A 19074-nucleotide genomic window follows, 5' to 3' on the forward strand; every position below is an offset into this window, starting at 1 on the left:
TGACAGGGTAAAGTCTGAACCAAACCATTCTGACATTTGTGCTCTCGCATAAGCAACCAGTTGCTCCAGTTGCCTAGAAAATTTCAGAAGTCCAGTCATTTTAGGGCCATAGCCCATGGGTATTAGCCTCCTTTCAAGCACCTGCTTCCCATGGGTCTCCCATGCTCAGTCACAAGATGTTGTCTGCACATAGGTTACAATTAGACGGGGCAGACCGCATGTTCTGAGATTATTATACACAATAGAAAAATAAAACGGAAAAGATTAATCATATCTTTAGTCAAGCAGTCCCTTAAGAATGCCAAGGCACTATATGAAATCTTTTAATGTAATAGCCAGAAAAGACAAATGTAGGCCTAGCCTAGAGAATGATACAGTATGTTACAAATGTTGCCTATATTTGTAAATCCGCTTGAACCCTATGATTAGTTGCTATATTAATTTATAAATATTTGGCCTGCAGTCACGCAAATAACATTGCCACTTTTGAAATAATGTTTTTGAATGTTTAGGCTAGTCAACACACGCCCTCCAGATCAGCTGGTGGGTATCAACAACTCAAACAGGTACTAATGACGTAAACAAGGTAGGGTGCAAGGTTCTCTCCAAGTTTCAACCACGGAATTCAGTTCCTGCTCGACAGTGTAAGGTGTCCTTCAATCTCAAAATGTTGTTGACGGTAGTCATTGTATAAATGTGTAGCCTACATTTTGTTGAAGCTGTTTTATGAACCCACATATGATTAATATAGCTATACTTATTAGCCTATAACTATAGACTGCTAGACTATCCAAGGCTACCAGTATTACGGGTCTACATTGTGGTAGGCTACACCACCACGTAGGCTAGTGTGATTTCCTTGTTCGAAGGATAGCCTACCTACCTGATACTTTACCGACTTGAAGGTGTCTCACAGTAGGCTATCAGTGCAAGATTTCGAAATAAATAGGGTGCAGGTAAGCTAAGTTGAAAATGCTCTTCTTCATGTTAGACATTCATTTTCACGTGGCTTAGCCGACTCAAATATTCTATTGATTTCCTAGGCTATTTCTTGACAGCCCAAATGCCTCACTGAGATTGGTTCATTATAGTCTAACTGCAGGTCAGCCCTCGTGTGTCACTACAAGCGTCGTTGCCTCCACAAATAGCCAGCTATGTGCTAGTTTACAACACGTTTTTGCCCTGTTTCGTGTACAAAGGTTGCCTAAACTTCGCCGATACAAATGAAGGTTACACTAAACAGACGTAGCCTAGGTGTGTCACGCTCGCGCTACGACACATCAAAACGAGTTCAGTGGGTATGCACTAGGGTAGGGAATAATCTGTTGCAAAAGTTTCTCCTGCTCTCTGATTTCGGCAACTTTAGAGACTTTTGGACTTGTGTCTTGTCGCATACACAGCAACTGTATGAAATATGTCCAATTACTTTTGAGCCTAAAATGCTTAAAACATGTCTTATCCCTAAAGGTTTGTACAATACTGTAAGTTTGTTCAAGACCTTGAATTGAAGTCTGCACTCCTAGCACATCTCAATTGCTTCGTTTCAGATCAGATGGTGTAGGCTACAGAAGCAAATTACAAAAATGGTCATCGTCCAAATACTGACCTAACTGTAAATCACTGCTCCAGTCACCTTGGGCTAGAGCCAGGGGCGCTGCTAGATAATTTGGGCCCTATGACGGACAATAATTCTGGGGCCCCGATAATATTGCTGGGCTGCCCCCCCCGGCGCCTGGCTAGAGCTGAAGTCAAAGTAGTGCATGTCACATCTATTTATACATCATGTTTTTTTACAGTCTATGGTCACAACGCTGTAGGCCTACAGGAACATAAGCCGTTTTTTCAGCAAAAGAAGCGAGTTTTTCACCTTGTTGGTTATATTCTCAGGTATAAAGTGCAATAGCTGTGGAGGCCAATAGGGCTTCAGTTATTTTACGCCTTATAGGTTTTGTTGTTGCATTTGTTTTTGGGGTTTTGTGTTTTTGACTTGTGCAAATTCTCAATCAAAGGCCCAGTCTAGAAAAAAGGTTGTTATTACAATATTGAAAAAAAGCAATGATTATCATCATGATGTAGCCCGTGATGCCGTAGTAAATGTTATTAGGTTCAGTCCATAGACCCCAGTTACTCCAACCAACGTCACCGTGACCGGATATTTTGTGAAATGTTTATTCTAGTGTGACTGAATTGTGATGAGCAGCAAATCCAAACAACACGGCTGTCGCATATGCAGAGGAGATCTGCAGGGCAACCAGAGGCGATGGCTCTATGCCAGTCAGAAGCAGAGAGGAGGTCCTCCTCACACACCAACCGATCGGTCTACCAAGGGAAGTCTGTCAGGTTCTGCCCTTAGCAGTCCATGGGGTAAGAGATTGATTTTCACAACAATAAATGAATGTAATACATTTGTATAAATTAAGGCACAATACAATTAAGATAACCTACAACATAATTCCAGATTACATGATTGTACCAATTGTTACCTCTGTTTGGGTATTACAGTCACAGTTTTATCTTTTAATACAGCTCTAATATAGTGATATGTTAAATCTGATCACAGATAATATATATATACTAAACAGTCAACATGATGCAAGATATAAGTGGATTTTTGAGAGGGTGCCTCAATTAGACCTGCTGTAATGGACCATACGCATGGAAGGCTTTTAAGACAGCTCATTTATTTCCAGTGGAGCCAGGTGTGTTGTAAAATTGTAAATCAGGTTTATAGGCCAAGTATACTTGCGTATACAAGGAATTTGGTCTCTGCATTTATCCCATCCATGAATTAGTGAACACATGGCCTACTGGTTAGCGCTTCGGATTTGTAACCGGAGGGTTGCCGGTTCGAACCCCGACCAGTAGGAACGGCTGAAGTGCCCTTGAGGAAAGCACCTAACCCCTCACTGCTCCCCGAGCGCCGCTGTTGATGCAGGCAGCTCACTGCGCCGGGACTAGTGTGTGCTTCACCTCACTGTGTGTTCACTGTGTGTTGAATGTGTTTCACTAATTCACGGATTGGGATAAATGCAGAGACCAAATTTCCCTCACGGGATCAAAAGAGTATATAGATAGATAGATTGATACTTTATTGATCCCCAAGGGGAAATTCAAGATACTTATGTATGTATATACTGTATATAGATGTATGTATGAGCACACAGTGAGGTGAAACACACACTAACCCAGAGCAGTGAGCTGCCTTGCTACAGTGAGTTGTGCTCAGGGAACAGTGAGCGGTTAGATGCCATGATCAAGAGCACTTCAGTCTTGGATTTGGGCATGGGAGAGCAGTGCTCAACCACTTCCCCCGCCCACATTTTTCCTACTGGTCGGGGGATCGAACCGGCAACCCTTCGGTTTCAAGTCCGAAGCCCTAACCAGTAGGCCACGGAAAAAGTGGGAAAAGTAAGTGGGAAAAATAAGAACCATTACTGCAACATAGACTGACCATCGTTTTCTGAAGGTCAAAATCCATTCAATATTACCACAGCGAGGAATTCTCAGATATTTTTCTATAGACTGCTGTCGGTGCATTCCGTCTATATTATATTGGAGTTACCATAAACTTCAAATAAAAGCCGATTCCCAAATAGATGCCTGTCTCTTTTACACGCTTGGTGTTGCTACAGGTTTGGATAAATAAAGGCTGGAGTCAAATAGAGGCCTGGTCTGTTTTTTTTAGTTTCGGTTTGTATTTACTCTCCTAGAACCCACTATATCGCCTTAATAGCCTAAAGACAGCTGTGTTGAAAGATAGAATTCCATATTGTTTAAACTTTTTTCAATATGAACTATGCCTATGCTATGTCCGACTCCGACATCATTCAGTTCATCCCATTTGTTTCAAATCTGCACATTAGACAAAAATATTTTATGACAAGGATAGGCCAATGGTAAGCCTATACTTGTTTTTATGCTGGCAACAAAACAAAGAGTTTCACGAATGTTATTCTTTTTTCTAAATGCATAACATTTGGTTATTCACCGTCTCCCCTAGAGTTAGATAAGTGAGCAAAAACATTTTTGTCTCCGTGCATGCATTGTCGTAGTCCGGTTGCGCCCCTGCTAGGTTAGCTTAGCATAGTGAATGGCCAGATGGTACGTCGTGAATAAAAGTGAGCCAACAAAAAAAAGAATCCCTAATTACTTCTTGTGGCCTCCGTCTTCACAATGAGAAAAGAATGATAGAATGAAAAGAAAAGTCAACTGAGGGAGCCAAAATGGTCAACATGGGTTGTAAACCCATTTTTTGTTTATGGCAATATAATGTCACACTGTAGAGACCTTAAAAGCATTAGATCTGTCTTTTCTGTTTTATCATCCCTTAAGAACATGTCTGAAAGTTGAAAAAAATTTAAAGTAACTAACTTCTGAAGCTTGAATTGTCAGGTGTGTCAAGTGCTACAAGACAAAAATTTGATAACGATACAGATAAAATACTGAGGGATAACATTGGACATGGACCCCAGATGACCATGACCTTGAGTACCTACAGTAATAGCTAATGTTCATTCTCGCTACACAAACTTAAAACCACATTTATGTAAGGGATAACATCCGCCGAGGTGTCCTGATATGCAGAAAAAATGGAGAAGACAGACGCAAAGACTTCCCCAATGTGAAACAGATTGGAGTTTTCTCCTCCAAGTTAATTCATTCTGTATATCGGGACACCTTACAGGATGTTATTCTGTTTGTCCCCCATGTTGCCAGTCATGTACAGTATGTAGGCAATAGGCATGCATTTATAGCACAAAAAGGGAAATGCAGTTCAGTTTAAAAAGAGGCCGACCTGTTCAATTTGTCATACTACTCCCATTGGTTATGGAAATGATGGTGGGTAGTCTGCTTGGTTACAGTTGATTCCACTGTTACGAAGCCTGCTTGGTGTTAGTTCAATCATCGTTTACATTGATGATTGAACTAACGCTGATTACATTTTTTTACCAGATTAGATATACTTAAATGTCCCAAGCCCCATTGTACAGAATTAATAGCCCTCTGCCAGCCAATCAGAAAATAGTATTTCTTGTCTCTTGGGGATACATTTTCAATAATATGCCTTGTAGTTTCTTTTAAAAGTTGGTATGCCATGATTATTGTGTCGGTGTTTTTGTATTTCCAAATTACTTGTATTTTAATGAAATACATTTTTCATCAGTATTTTGTAACTTATTTTGTCAGTATTTGTAGTAACAAAATAGTTTTTGATGTATTTGTGCCACCTGAGTAACAATCATACAGTTTTCAGTATTTGTTTTATGCCATTTCATTTATATTCTTCTCTGATCTCCCTTATACAGGCAGTACTTTGTCTCTGGGCTTCTATCCTTCTCCTCAGACATTACCATCCCCCTCAAAGGGAGCGGATCTTCTCAGCATCCTAACTCATATACTAGGACAGCCTGTACCAAGGGGCGGTGGGCAAAGGGAGTTTCTATGTGGCAAGTGTGCGTCCCTTCTTGAACGAGTCTTTAAGTTTGACACAGTAATCAGCAGAGTCAAACTACTGTCCTCTGAAAGGTTGCAGAAGCTTAAACTGGAGAGGGATAAGATCAGGCAGTGGGTACGTAACACTTACTTGCAGGATCAGCCCTCTGAATTTCAATCGAAGGAAAACTTAAGTGAAGTAGAAGATGAAAAGGAGGGATACAGGTCAATGATGAGAGATAATCTGGCCTTGTCAGAGTACGAGTGCTGGTCAGAGAAGTCAAACTGTTGTCCCTATTTCCAGAGAACAGGGAAATGGTGCCAAAAGGGGAAAAACTGTCAAGGCTGTAACTCTCTGAGAGTATCTGATTCTGATTATGAGTCTGTCTGTGGGATTCCCCGCAATCTCCCCTTTCAGCCCTTTTCCCCACTGGCCCTCTCTCGTGATAAATCTCAAAGCATGCCTCTCAATTGGTCTAGAGTGCCATCTGTCAGTTGTAGTCCCACATCCTTAGGAGGTTCATGCCAATCCTTGCAGTATCAATCTCAAGCTAACTCCTTACAGTCACTGGACTCTATTGATGCATGTGATCCGTTTTATCAGCCAGAAACTCCATCCAACTTGGAGGGCATTCTTAAAGAGGTAAAATGTATACCTTGGAAACCACTGATTTCTCCAGTAGGGAGTCGCATTCCTGTATTAGAAAGAGCGAATGGGTGTAAAAAAAGAGAGTTGGGACATGGCATGGCGCTGGCAAGAGAGCTGGATTTTGAAGAGCAGAATGAGGAGGAAATGGAAGTGGACAGCGGAAACAGGGATGTACTGCTTGAAATTCAGGATGAGTTTCTACCTCTACACAAGAAGGTAAGATCAATCACACATGTGTGTTCATGAAATGCATAATAAGCACGTCTTTAATTGAAGTTGTATTTGGTAACAATATTAAGTTTGTACTTTGTGATATTGTATTGTTTCTATTGTTCATGTAAACCATAACTTGTGTGTGAGAAGTGTAAAAAGTACAGTCCCAGACTGAATTCATAACTATGGATATGGGAGGATGGAGCCTTTGGTGAGAACTGGTTCTTTCAGTCGATGTGAGTTGCTGTCTGATCAGATTATACAGAAGACAGACAGCTACGAGCAAGTTTGCAAGGAACTATATTTATGAACTATGTTCAGTGTTCTGAAAGAAAGGATGTAAAGGACATTTCAGACTCCTACAGAAATATTCCAATTGGAATGCACTTACTGTAAGTTGGAATTGGAATTCACCTTACAACAAGACTTCGAGCTATATCTTGGCGATCTAAAATGCATGGCCACTGACGAATAGCTTAAACAAATTTCGGGGTTTGTCCAGTCAACATTGGGGGTGGTTTTGTTATCAAACGTCGGCGCCTGACGCAAAAAGGTTGGTCTTATGTTTCTTAATCACTCCTGGGTGTGTTTTGGGCGTAACATCCTTCCCAGTCATTCCCTTTAACAGCAAGCAGCGCAACTTTAAACATCGCATCGGTATTTTACGGTAGTTTAAATAGTTAAATTATTTAATGGTGAATTAATGGATGTGCATAGGTAGATAGTTTAATGGATGTTAATAGACAGATAGTTTAATGGATAAAGTGAAAAAAAGTGGGGAAGAGAAAAGTGAGCTATCCAGTTCAATGGAGAGAGACACAGAGAAGAGGTTCATTGAAGTTGCTGCAGTCAGTGAGAGAGCACAGAGACAGTTGATTGCATTGTAAATTGTTAATAGCCCTTTATGATGTCCTAATGCTAATGCAAAGTCTATGGGGGAAAATAAGCTTGTTTTTTTTTTTTTAATATCTCAAAAAGTATAAAGTTTACTAAAACGAAAAATACATTGCTCAAGTGTCCTTTTCAAAACCTATGAAGACTTTGGATAACAGAACAGTGCATTTTCATGCACTGTAATAATAATAATAATAAGAAGAAGAAGGCTTCGGATAACAGAACAGTGCATTTTCATGCACTGTAATAAACAACATTAGTCAACAGCAAAACAGTTATACACAGTTAATTACTTTCACTATTGACTGACAATGGGTTACCATCGAAAACATAGCCTGAAAAAAGCAACTCTTACCCCAATAATATTCAAATGACTGAATAAAAAACCTAAGGACATTTATCCTGCAGAGGAGTTGCTGCTTACATTGTGTGAGTGCGTCTTCAGCTGTGCTTCATATGCGCCTTTCGCTATAGACCAGGTTTTTGTTGGACAGTGGCGTAAAGCTTTTTAGATAGTGTAAGATAGCAACTTTTAGATAATGCCCTAGACCACACCTTAGGTCGTTAATTGCCACACCCCTGAGCGCACCCACGCGCCTAAGAGTCTGTAGATATGTGGTAAACTTCAATTCACCTATTCCCATACTTCTCACCTACTTATGTTGAACATTTCATCTCTTGTCTCTTATTCTTACTCAAATGTTATTGCTATTTTGAAGGGAACTGTTTAAGTTTGAAAAGTTAAATTCCTTTACTTTTACACTTTTTCAAATGCATGGTTGTTATCCATTTTGTTTTAGATCAGAACAGGCCAAATGCATACTGTTGTGAAGCAGTTGCAAGAACAGCTGGATCAGGCTCAGACCCACATCAAGACTCTAGATGGACAGCTCCAGAATAAGACAAAAGAATCAAAGAAAAGCAGAGCTGTGTCAAATTTTCCTACAGTGGTAAGTTATGAAAATACTGATGATAGTCATTTTTATTTTTATGCTCATTGAGCTCAATGCAAATCAAACCAGCTAATAGGCTAACTGAAATAAAACCATGCCAATCTCTAGGTATGGTGAAGGGTATGTGATGATGTGGGGCTATTTTAATTCCAAAGGCCAAGGGAACTTTATCAGGATGCATAGTATCCTGGATCCATGAAATAACTGGCCTTCAGTGTTGGGGAGTAACGGAATACATGTACCGGCGTTACGTATTCAGAATACAAATTATGAGTAACTGTATTCCGATACAGTTACAAGTTAAATAGTTGGTATTTAGAATACAGTTACATTGTTGAAACCAATGGATTACATGACGATACTTCTCTGTTTCATAAGTTTATTCACTCTCTAAATAAATTAAGGCAACTCCATTTCCCAGAAGCTCCTAAAAGCAAGCTATGATTTCCATGTTTAAATCCAAGCCCCGCCGTCTTGCACTAGCCTCAAAACGCAGCCAGCGCGCATTATGGACGCGTCATCGGAGACCCTGAAATGACTGTTTGCACAGCAAATTAGGAGTAAAGTAAGTGGAGGTAACTCCTGTTCCTCACTGATCGCGGTTCCTGATGTCTGTTCAAAGGATATTTTCCCAAGTATTAATAGCTCAGGCTACTTCGGCCAATCGGTTACACAGTTTGCTAATCAATAAACAGAGCCTAGTTCACGTGTTGATTTAGACCTAGGCCTACAATTAAACCAATCTCTAAAATAGGCACTGCATTCTAAGTTTTTTATTCTAACTTAAAATAGCTTTATGGATTTTTTTTTTCTAATTAGATCTACATTTAGCCTACGTTTTAAAATGAATTATATGGTGGAGCCTCTGAAGAATTATTCTTGCGAGTAGGCTAGCATATTTTAACGTGCGGTTTTTGATTGTCATTACGCAATCACGTTCATTTTGAGAGCACTGATATACAGTAGCCTAGATAGTGTTTACATTTACAGGTCATTTGTGTTCCACCTGTCATATGCGCCCCTCACTTGTACTGGGTTGATGCCACCGAAAAATCTCACAGGCACTAATATATTTTCTGGCTACGCCCTTAAAGTAGCCTATTTATTTAGTTTGTTTTAATCAGCCTAGTCGCCTGCTGTACAGTAGTTTTAGTGGTCACCTTGCTATTTTAAAGTTGTATCAGGTAGCTTAGTTGACTTTACATTCTCCTATGTGGGCCTGACACTTCAGCCATTTGGAACAGAAGAACAAACCAGAATAGGCCTGTTTAGTAGGCCTAAGCAGGATTTGATGGCCGCATTCCTACACTTATAAAATCCAATTCAATGCGGAAGTAATCTAAGTATTCAGAATACGTTACTCAGATTGAGTAACGTAACGGAATACGTTATAGATTACATTTTTGGGCATGTATTCTGTATTCTGTAACGGAATACGTTTTGAAAGTAACCCTCCCAACACTGCTGGCCTTTAAAAATAAAAATCTGCCTGCCTCTATGGGAATTTAACATAGGGGTGCCAACACTTATGACCCCTGTATTTTAAGGAAGAACATTTATTTATTTATTATACATTATTCATTCACAAAGAAAATTGGTTTCCTTAAAGGAACATGCCACCCAATGTCAGTAGTAATATATGTTCTTACCTTTACTTTCACGAGTTGAGTCATACCTCTCCCGTGTCGGTACTTGCACTCAAACGCTCTGGTGCGCGGCGCGAATGTGTTAGCATGTTGCTATGCTAGCGGGCTCAGACGTAGCCATAGAGGGAGGAAGATAGCAGTAATCAAAAACATCCACGTTTTCCCTACTTAAATACAGTTGCATGAGTAGTTAATAAAAATGTGTAAGGTCACACAACATGAAACGTGGCGATTTTCCAAGCGAATAAACAGGAGAACTACAATGTGTGGTGCAATAGCACTTGGGAGTACTTCCACCTAGCGTAGTAATATTAATTAACACCTAATTGTAGATCCTATCCACCACAGAGCTGGATCGACCCCTCAGCCGACCCCTCCCCCTTCGAGGCACACACACAGTAATTTCCGTAAATAGAGACAACCTGCCCTGCTGGCGTTAGTTTGAGCTGACTTAGCAAAGTAGCAGGTAGTGGTAAAGTAGATTGTGAACAATCATGGTTATAACATGCATTGTGAAGGGTTGTGATAACAAGCAGAAGTATTATAGTGATTTCATGTTTCATAGAATTCCGCTTCGCTGCAAACGGTGGATAGGATCTAGAATTAGGTGTTAATTAATATTACTACGCTAGGTCGAAGTACTCCCAAGTGCTATTGCGCCACACATTGTAGTTCTCCTGTTTATTCGCTTGGAAAATCGCCACGTTTCATGTTGTGTGACATTTTTATCAACTACTTGTGCAACTGTATTTAAGTAGGGAAAACGTGGATGTTTTTGATTACTGCTATCTTCCTCCCTCTATGGCTGAGCCCGCTAGCATAGCAACATGCTAACACATTCGCGCCGCACACCAGAGCGTTTGAGTGCACATACCGACACGGGAGAGGTATGACTCAACTCGTGAAAGTTAAGGTAAGAACATATATTACTGCTGACATTGGATGGCTATTAAGATTGGATATTTCCTAATTTTTTTACTTAAGGCATTAAGATCAATTTCCCAAAGATGATTTTATATTCCTCTTTTTAGTCAACTTTAGCAAAGGTGCCAATAATTCTGGAGGGTACTGTATTTATTTGGCATGTAGCATGCTTATTAACTTATTAATGTTTAATGTTTGCTTTTTGATGCTTTACATTTTTCCGGGCTGTCTGAGGGTTTAGATTGTTAAATAATTTCCTTGGCTTGGTCCACAGACTTGCGTTGACTCCACAGTTGAGAATGCCCCTGTGCAGAAATTGAGCCATTCATTGCATGACAGTGTGAAACTAATTCAGGTGAGTGATTCTCTGCCTCAGGTGAATGAACTCAGTGCTTTGCAGGTTAGCCTAATGACTATTAGCTTCAGTTATTTTCATAAACGATTTTCTCAATTAGTTGATTAGTTGTCAATAAAAAGTCAGAAATAATGCTGATTCGTTCTCAAATGCCTTGCTTTGTCCACATTCCAAGGATATTCGGTTCACTGTCATAGAGCAGTAAGTAAATCAGAAAATATTTAAGTTTAAGAAGGAATTAGATATTTGTTTGTATTTGTTCCCAATGACTTGAGCCATTTAACTAGCTGACAACTATTCAATTATTCAATTAATTGCTGCGGCCCTACTGATGACCGTTCCTTGTTCTTCAGGAATGCATCGCTTTGATGAGAAAATTGCGTGTGGAGATGGGAAATAAATTTGAAAATGCAGATTTACTGTCTATCAAGATGAATACAGCAATGAAGAACATTGAGGTAAGTGGACTGAGCTATCATATTGCATGAAATCCTTTAAAAATATTCTTAAACCTTGTTATTTCTCATCAGATTAGTCAACTGATATGGTATTATGTGAATCATCCAACTTCAGAGAATCTTTCAGTTTTAGTCTGAGTCTGACCAATAAATGAATCATAAAACAAAAACATAAAAGTGGTTGAAGCAGACTTCATTTGGACAATTTGCACCATTTGCAGAAAAGATAAACATACACACCTAACACTAATTAAGGTGTAGCTATATTCAGTGGCAGCAATACCAATGATTTGGGCAGCAATAGTTGTGTAGATGGGTGTGTTGTGTAATGGCAGTCAATGTTTAATCACATTTTTAAAAAATGGACTGATTCTTAAACTACCAGTATTTCTGTTTCTGTCATAGCATAGTTTGTTCACGAGATGGTGAGCTATAACTTTTTGGAATACGTTTTATGGAATCCTTTCACCAGAAGACTTTGAAAAAAACTTTGAAATCTTTTGTTAAACATTTTTGAAAGACTACAGTCTCAGATACTTGCACATCAGTGTTGCGCGGGTTTGGTCACAAGCGGCCCGCGGTCGCCCGATATTTTAATCAACCCGACAGCAACTCGGACCGCGAATATTAATTAGGACAAAATTATACCCGACCCGCGATCCGACCCGCTTATTTACAAAATGTGTGCTTTTGGTTATAGCCTGCATGCAGTGTGACAGTAGGCCATTTCTGTAAAACAAACTAATTTCTTTGCGAAACTTTATGCGGTAGAACTGCACGCAGTATGCAGGACATAATGTTTGCGCAGGAGAGAGAATGAGAATAAGAGCGCAAGCACGCACGCAACCACCAAGGATTAGAACACTATACGATTTGAAGGCCATGGACATAGGCCTACATCTTTCTTTCGAAAACAGAAATGGTGAGGCAAGGTATAGGCAAGAGAGATACGTTGCTGGTCAAAACGTTAGCGTAAGAACTGGTTTATAATGCTGAATGAAGCACAAAGCACATTTACTAAAGCACATCCACTGTTTAAAGTCACAAACACAACGAACTAAGGTAACTTTTATGCATGCGCGAACCTATAGCCTACCGGTAGGTATGGCTGTGTAGTCTGTGCCTGCCATAACATTTATTCCTGCAGGCTGCCCGTTTTGGCTGTCATACTTTTAAATGGCTTCGCAAGAAGTAGGCCTACATAGACCATAACTTGTACTACTGTCATCTTCTAAGAACTTTTCCCAATATTTCCCATAGCTTAGGCCCTATCGCTTTTCCTGAAGGGGTGTCTTTATTATTTTAACTCGCGTCTTCAGCATCTTTACTTACTTTACTGTATTGATGCTTTACTGTATTGATGCTAGCCTTCTTCTGATATTTTAAGTAGGCCTATTTGTAGAAAATATATATTTAATTAATTTTAACTGACCCGCCCGCAAATTACCCGAATATCATTAAAATATTTTGTTTATGACTCATAACCGCGGGTGACTGCGGTCATCCGCGGGCGACCGCTTAATTTCGGGCAGACCGCGCAACACTGTTGCACATCTAAAGACAAGTCATACAGTTTTTAAGTCACAGACTAGGGCTGCACAATTATCGCAATCACAATCATAATTTCAGTATGTTAATTTCAGCAAACGCAATATCTGTCAGAAAAATCGCAATTAGATATTTTCCCCAAATCGTGCAGCCCTATCACTGACTAGTCACAGACTATGAGTTTGCAACGACTAGGGATCTTGCAGGGTCACTATTTACTAGAGATGCACCTGTATGGAATTTTAGGGCCGATAACGATAACTGATATTTATTGGTTTGTTGTGGCCGATACCGATACGATAACTGATAATATTACTCTTGAAAAAAATGTGAAAAGTGATTTGGGGAAAGCATTTTATTGCAGTAATTTTAAGGAGATTCAGTTGCACAGGAGGGAGGGGGAGGAAGTAGCGAGCTAGCTCTCTGATTTGTTTGAACGTCAACAGAAGTGACGTTAACCAGCATCGCTTAGAGCGCCTTTAATTTGTGTGAGCCAACACACTTCAATATCTCTTGAATTCATACACTTAGACCAACTTTAAGTTCAATATGTATGGGATCATTAATTATTTCCTTAATTAAGATCTCTCAGGGTGATAATTCTGGAGGGCATTGTTTTTGTAATCTAACTGAAATTATCCTTCTTTCAGAACATGATTGCTTGTCTCTCTAAACTCAGAGAGAAGGAACAGGATATGGAGAAAGAACTTGCCATTCTTAGGCAGGCAGAGCGAGAGAGGGAAGCAGACCTTGCCACACTATCTGTTATACTGCAGAGCAACCAGGACATCATGAATGTGAGATTGTAATACTTAAGGACTTCATGTTAAATACAGGTCACTCCCTAGCCATTCCGAGTCCAATATCTGGAAGACAGAAATCAAACAGTCTGAGTGGACAGGAATGTTTCTTTGAGATGCATTTTCATTCAGTGCATGATTATTTATAACAAGCTCAATTGTCATCGCTTTCTCCCTTCAATTCCCTCCTAGGATATGCATGTGGACCTGGGATATGAGAGGGATGTGCAGCAGGAGCTCCACATGGAGCAGGCCATGAGGAGACTGCGGGACCAGATTCTTTGGGCTGCCCTCCAGCAGAAGGAGGCACTGACACTGTGCCAAAGGGAGACATTCAGAAGCTCCCAGAAGGATGTACAGGTGCGAGATATGGGTTCCTAACTTCCTACAGTATATCTTTTCATGCCCTAGCCTGGCGGGCCATCCTATATCATTGAAATGTATAGTCTGGAATCGAGCCATTCACCTCGCTTAATCCAAGGGGCGGGCAGAGAATTGTCTTTCAAACTGCCTAGGCATGCAATAGGCCAGCGCTACGACCATATCCGTATCCGGTCGGCAAAACGGCAAATACATCCTTCTTTGAAAGGAATGACTTAAGTGCATTGTGTTGCTCAACTTTCAAAGAAAAGCACAAGTCCAACTCCTCCAAAGTTGACGCCAACGCCGATTCAAACAACGCTCTTCGTTCGCCATAGCCACCTTCCTTGTTGTTCACCGTCGCAGGACTGTCGTCATCCTGTCAAGCCCGCCTTAAGACTCTCTAACAAAATAAAGCGCTGTGATTGGATGACGTCCACGGCGTCAGCCAATAGAAATCCCTATGGTTTGATACTAGACGTACAGGCTGAGCAAATTAATTTGCCGCCGCTAGGGTGCGTCTAGATTTCTAGGCTATTCATCCCCAGCATACATTGAAAACTGTTTTTAAAAGTCAAATTCTCTATCTCTATCTCGTCCATCTAACAACTGATAATTTTATGTTAAACCACAAACAGACCTCATTTCAGATATACACAGGAAAATTCCTTGTGCCGTAGGTAGGAGATTTCCTACAATGGCCAATCAATAAACCAGTCTATTTAACATTATGCAACATGTCACAGTTTTTGATCTGCAAGCCCTTGATTGCTGGCATCAAAGCCTACCAAAACAAATTCCAACAAATTCTTCAGTCAATCCTCTTTGTTGCTGTGGCCGTTTATGATCCGATCAGCAACATAACCAGAAACTCTTGATCCGGGCACCCACAAATACCCCAAAATTCTTCAATCAATCATCTTTGTTGCTGTGGACGTTTATGATGCGATCAGCAATATAACCAAACAAAATGCAAGCCCTTGATGCGGACACCAACAAATTCTTCAGTTAATCCTCTTCGTTGCTATGGCAATTCATGATCCGATCAGCAACATAACCAGACAACGTGCAGTACCAAACAAGACCATACAAAACTAAAGAGAACCATAAACAGCCCACAACAATTCTAGGGGACTCCATTTCCAAGTTAATTATTAATAATTTCATCCAGCTAGCCAATGGATTTATACCAGAACCAATTTAAACTAGATGTACCGCAGAGCGGTACAAAATATGACCGCCGCCCAGTCCAGCATATTTTTTCCACAAAAAGAAATCACGCTGAAATGCCTATATGATTCTAACTGTCTCACTAAATTGCATTATCCACACTCAATTTTCACTGATATCTGCTAGACAACAAGTACCAAAACATGATTAGTTCATAGTTTTCACATGTAAAATTCATTTTATACAACCCCACCTCCATCTTGCCTGTTCATAATTCTGAGAAATTCTTGAATTGTGTGCATGTGTGCATGTACATGTTTATGTTATGTGTGTGGGTGGGTGTGTGTGTGTGTGTGTGTGCGTGCTTGTGTGTTTGCCTGCGTATGTGCCTGTGCATGCAAGCGTACATATGTCTACTGTGTGAGTATGTGTCATACGTATGATTACTGTGAATGTATGTGTGTGTGTATATCTGTTTGTGCACATGTGTGCACATGAAATGGGTTAACATGACCCCTGGAGGCAAACATACGGAAAAAAATGGTCATCCTAGTCCCTACAGTCCTCGAAAAACGACGGTTCCATGCTATCCATGTGGGGTTACATGCCCACCAAGGTTTGTGTACCCCGGTCTTTCAGTGTCCCGGGAATCCTTGTTGGTGTACGTCACTAAATGTACACATACATTATTTTATTGTAAGGCCCCCCATGAACGAAAGTACACAAAACTTGGCATGCATTCGGAGGATGTCATAATGATCCTACGCTTTTAATTTCGTGCAGTTTTGACCTTGTCAGCCAGAGATATTGTGATGAAAACACCTAATTTTTTGCTTTTTAATTTTTAACTAGGTGGCGCTATACATGAAATAAGTGGTAATGGGATGGGTTGACATGCCCCCTTAAGACCAACATACATAAATAAGGTGGACATCCTAGGCCCTACGGTTCTCGAGATATTCACAGAAAACTGTCTCCAGCCACCTACAGGCCAGTTGGTGTATAGTAACATAAATTAATTTATTGTGTGGCCCCCCATGAACGGAATTCCACGAAACTTGGCGTGCATACAGAGGGTGTCATAATGATCCTACACTTCCAATTTCGTGCAGTTTTGACTATGTTAGGTCACAGATACCTGCGATTACAACACCTCATTTTTACTTTTTTGTGTTTAACTAGGTGGCGCTATACATGAAATGAGTGGTTATGGAATGGGTTGACATGGCCCCTTGAGATCAACATACAAAAAAAAATGGTCCTCCTAAACCCTACGGTTCTCGAGATATTCACAGAAAACTGTGTCTGCCCTACCCTCCTTTCGGGGGGTCCAGTCCAGCGGGGGGGCTACAGATCAAAACTTAAAAACGATGGTTCCATGCTATCCATGTGGGGTTACATGCCCACCAAGTTCCGTGTACCCCGGTCTTTCAGTGTCCCGGGAATCATTGACGGAAATTTGGGCATGCGAAAAAAAAAAAAAAAAAAAAAGAAAACATTCTGACTAAACCTATATGACCGCCGCTTCGCTGCGCGGCGGTCATAATAAAACCATGCCAGCTCTTGGTTTGGTGAACGGTGGGGCTATTTTAATTCCAAAGGCCAAGGGAACTTTATCATAAAAACAATGCAACTGATCTCAGCTGGTATTTTGTCTATAATGGAGTGGAATGAAAATTTCTAAGTGACCCCAAACTTTTGTGTATTAACTGTTTTTTCATTGCATGTACAGCTATGTTGTGATATTTATTGTTATCGGGATATATATTGGGTTGTAACATTTTTGTTATAAAAAAGATTATCTAGATTACATAAAAATGGCAAATATTGTAGAAGTGTCTATATACTGTAAAGTTATTATTTCTCCCCTAAAGGATCAGAGTGCACAGGCAAAACGCACAAATGAAGGTGAAAAGGGGGTTGAGAAGACAGGATGTGAAATGTGACCAGACGTTACAAGTGAAATGGAAGTATGCAAGCTCTGAGAGGTCTGAAGAAGAGCTAAACCTACAAAGGTGTGTGTGTTGCATTGCAGCTCACTTCACAGAGGACAGAAGTGCTTAGTTTTTCACATTCTTTTTGAAAGCACATTTGTCTCTGAATTGGTTGAAGGCCCAGTGTTGCACTGTATATTGGTGATGATGAGCTTATTATATGAGTTTACAATTAGATTTAACAACCCATCAAGACTACAAACTACATTAATACAGATTTGTGACGGCATGTCATTTGGAGAAAAATGTCATGTTTTGAATTTGCCAAATCATGGCCTTAAAAGCTGCTTGTCTACTCTGTGTACAGTATATGAGGCAGGTTATAGACCAGTAAGTTACATGCTACCAAAGATGTATAATGTGCATGCGGACTGGTCTATTTCATGGGTTTTATTTCATTCATTTTGTTTGGTATCTGGAAAGAATTCTCTAATTATTTTGATGGTAGTGGTGCATCATAGTAACTCATTTATTTCAGAAGCAGGCCATTAGATTATTTGCTATTGCATTTGCTTTAACTGTAAGAATGTACTGTAGTGAGGGAAAGAAGGAAAAGAAGAGAACATAGTGATATGAATAGTGATAACACTTATACAAAAATGTTTTCACCAACTTTTTAAGGCACAGCGCTTTTATGGCCAACTAGTGATATCTTAAGATTGAAATAATCTCAAAAGTATTAAAATGGCTTAAAATCTCAAGATCTTAAAATTGGTCCAGTAATCAGTTCTCTTATACTAAGTTCAACACCTAAATCTTTTTTATTTGAGGAATATTCTTTGATTGTCTTCAAATACCAAATCTATATTATATTATATTCTGAAGGCCTTTGTTGTATTTGGTGTTTTAATAAAACGATACTCTGGTTCACAACGTTCCTCCACACTTTTTTGTGTGTGTGTGTGCGTGCGTGTTGAGAGAGAGAGATCTGCGCAACGCAAGTGCTCTTAAGAATTGTCCTTAGAGATTCCCCAAACACCCCAGACATTGTAGTTGTGGAAGTAGCTTGTTGCTTTGATGCTTACATGGACCTGTGTTTTTCTGGGAAAATGCTAAAATACCAGCCATTAACAAATGCTCTAGCAGTGTGTGGTTTCAGTTAGCCTATTAGCTGGTTTGATGCTCAATGAGCTCAATGAAAATCAAACCAGCCAATAGGCTAACTGAAATACACACCATGCCAATCTCTAGGTATGGTGAAGGGTATGTGATGATGTGGAGCTATTTTAATTCCAAAGGCCAAGGGAACTTTATCAGGATTCATAGTATCCTGGGGCCTCATTTATAAAGCTTTCTTACGCACAGATTTGATCTTAGACGGTGCGTACGCTCAAATCCATGCCAACGCTCAGATTTATAGAAACCGTCTTTGACGTGGAAAAGTGCTTATCTCCACGTCATGTTCAAACTTGACGTACGACCATTTCCTTGTGGTAATGCCGGGGTACTGCAAGTAATCTGAGGTCTAAGTGCGATGCATTTTCAAAATTCCAAGATCAACGATCTCATGTCTTTCTTTACCATATGCATGATCAATATCAGAAGATTTTTAAAGTCGTTTTGGACGCAGCTTAATGTTTCATGGTTTGGCATAAAACTGCTAATGAGAACTATAGCCCACTTAAGAAAGTGAAAAAACGAATAGCTTATTTCATAATATCTAAAAAAAACACCAAT

The 19074-nt window shown here is 39.9% G+C and overlaps 1 protein-coding gene across 2 annotated transcripts; it reads left to right on the forward strand.

Annotated features, from left to right (window-relative positions):
* The first annotated feature begins 575 nt into the window (after positions 1 to 575).
* LOC143119586 (uncharacterized) lies at positions 576 to 18270 on the forward strand. Of its 2 annotated transcripts, none has more exons than XM_076281200.1 (9): positions 576 to 644; positions 2178 to 2364; positions 5307 to 6298; positions 7990 to 8139; positions 10987 to 11067; positions 11421 to 11525; positions 13724 to 13870; positions 14066 to 14233; positions 17278 to 18270. In XM_076281200.1, exons 2-9 carry the CDS (start codon positions 2193 to 2195, stop codon positions 17347 to 17349), a joined length of 1887 nt encoding a protein of 628 aa, XP_076137315.1. In that variant the 5' UTR covers positions 576 to 644; positions 2178 to 2192; the 3' UTR covers positions 17350 to 18270. The 2 variants fall into 2 exon arrangements, with proteins under 2 accessions (XP_076137315.1, XP_076137316.1); XM_076281201.1 differs by lacking the exon at positions 576 to 644 and adding an exon at positions 652 to 956.
* Positions 18271 to 19074: the final 804 nt, after the last annotated feature.

The sequence above is a fragment of the Alosa pseudoharengus genome, unplaced genomic scaffold, assembly GCF_046254945.1.
Source record: "Alosa pseudoharengus isolate Yale_2024_CS ecotype anadromous, Long Island Sound unplaced genomic scaffold, YU_APseudo_1.1 YU_APseudo_1.1_scf_12, whole genome shotgun sequence".
Taxonomy (NCBI): Eukaryota; Metazoa; Chordata; class Actinopteri; order Clupeiformes; family Clupeidae; genus Alosa; species Alosa pseudoharengus.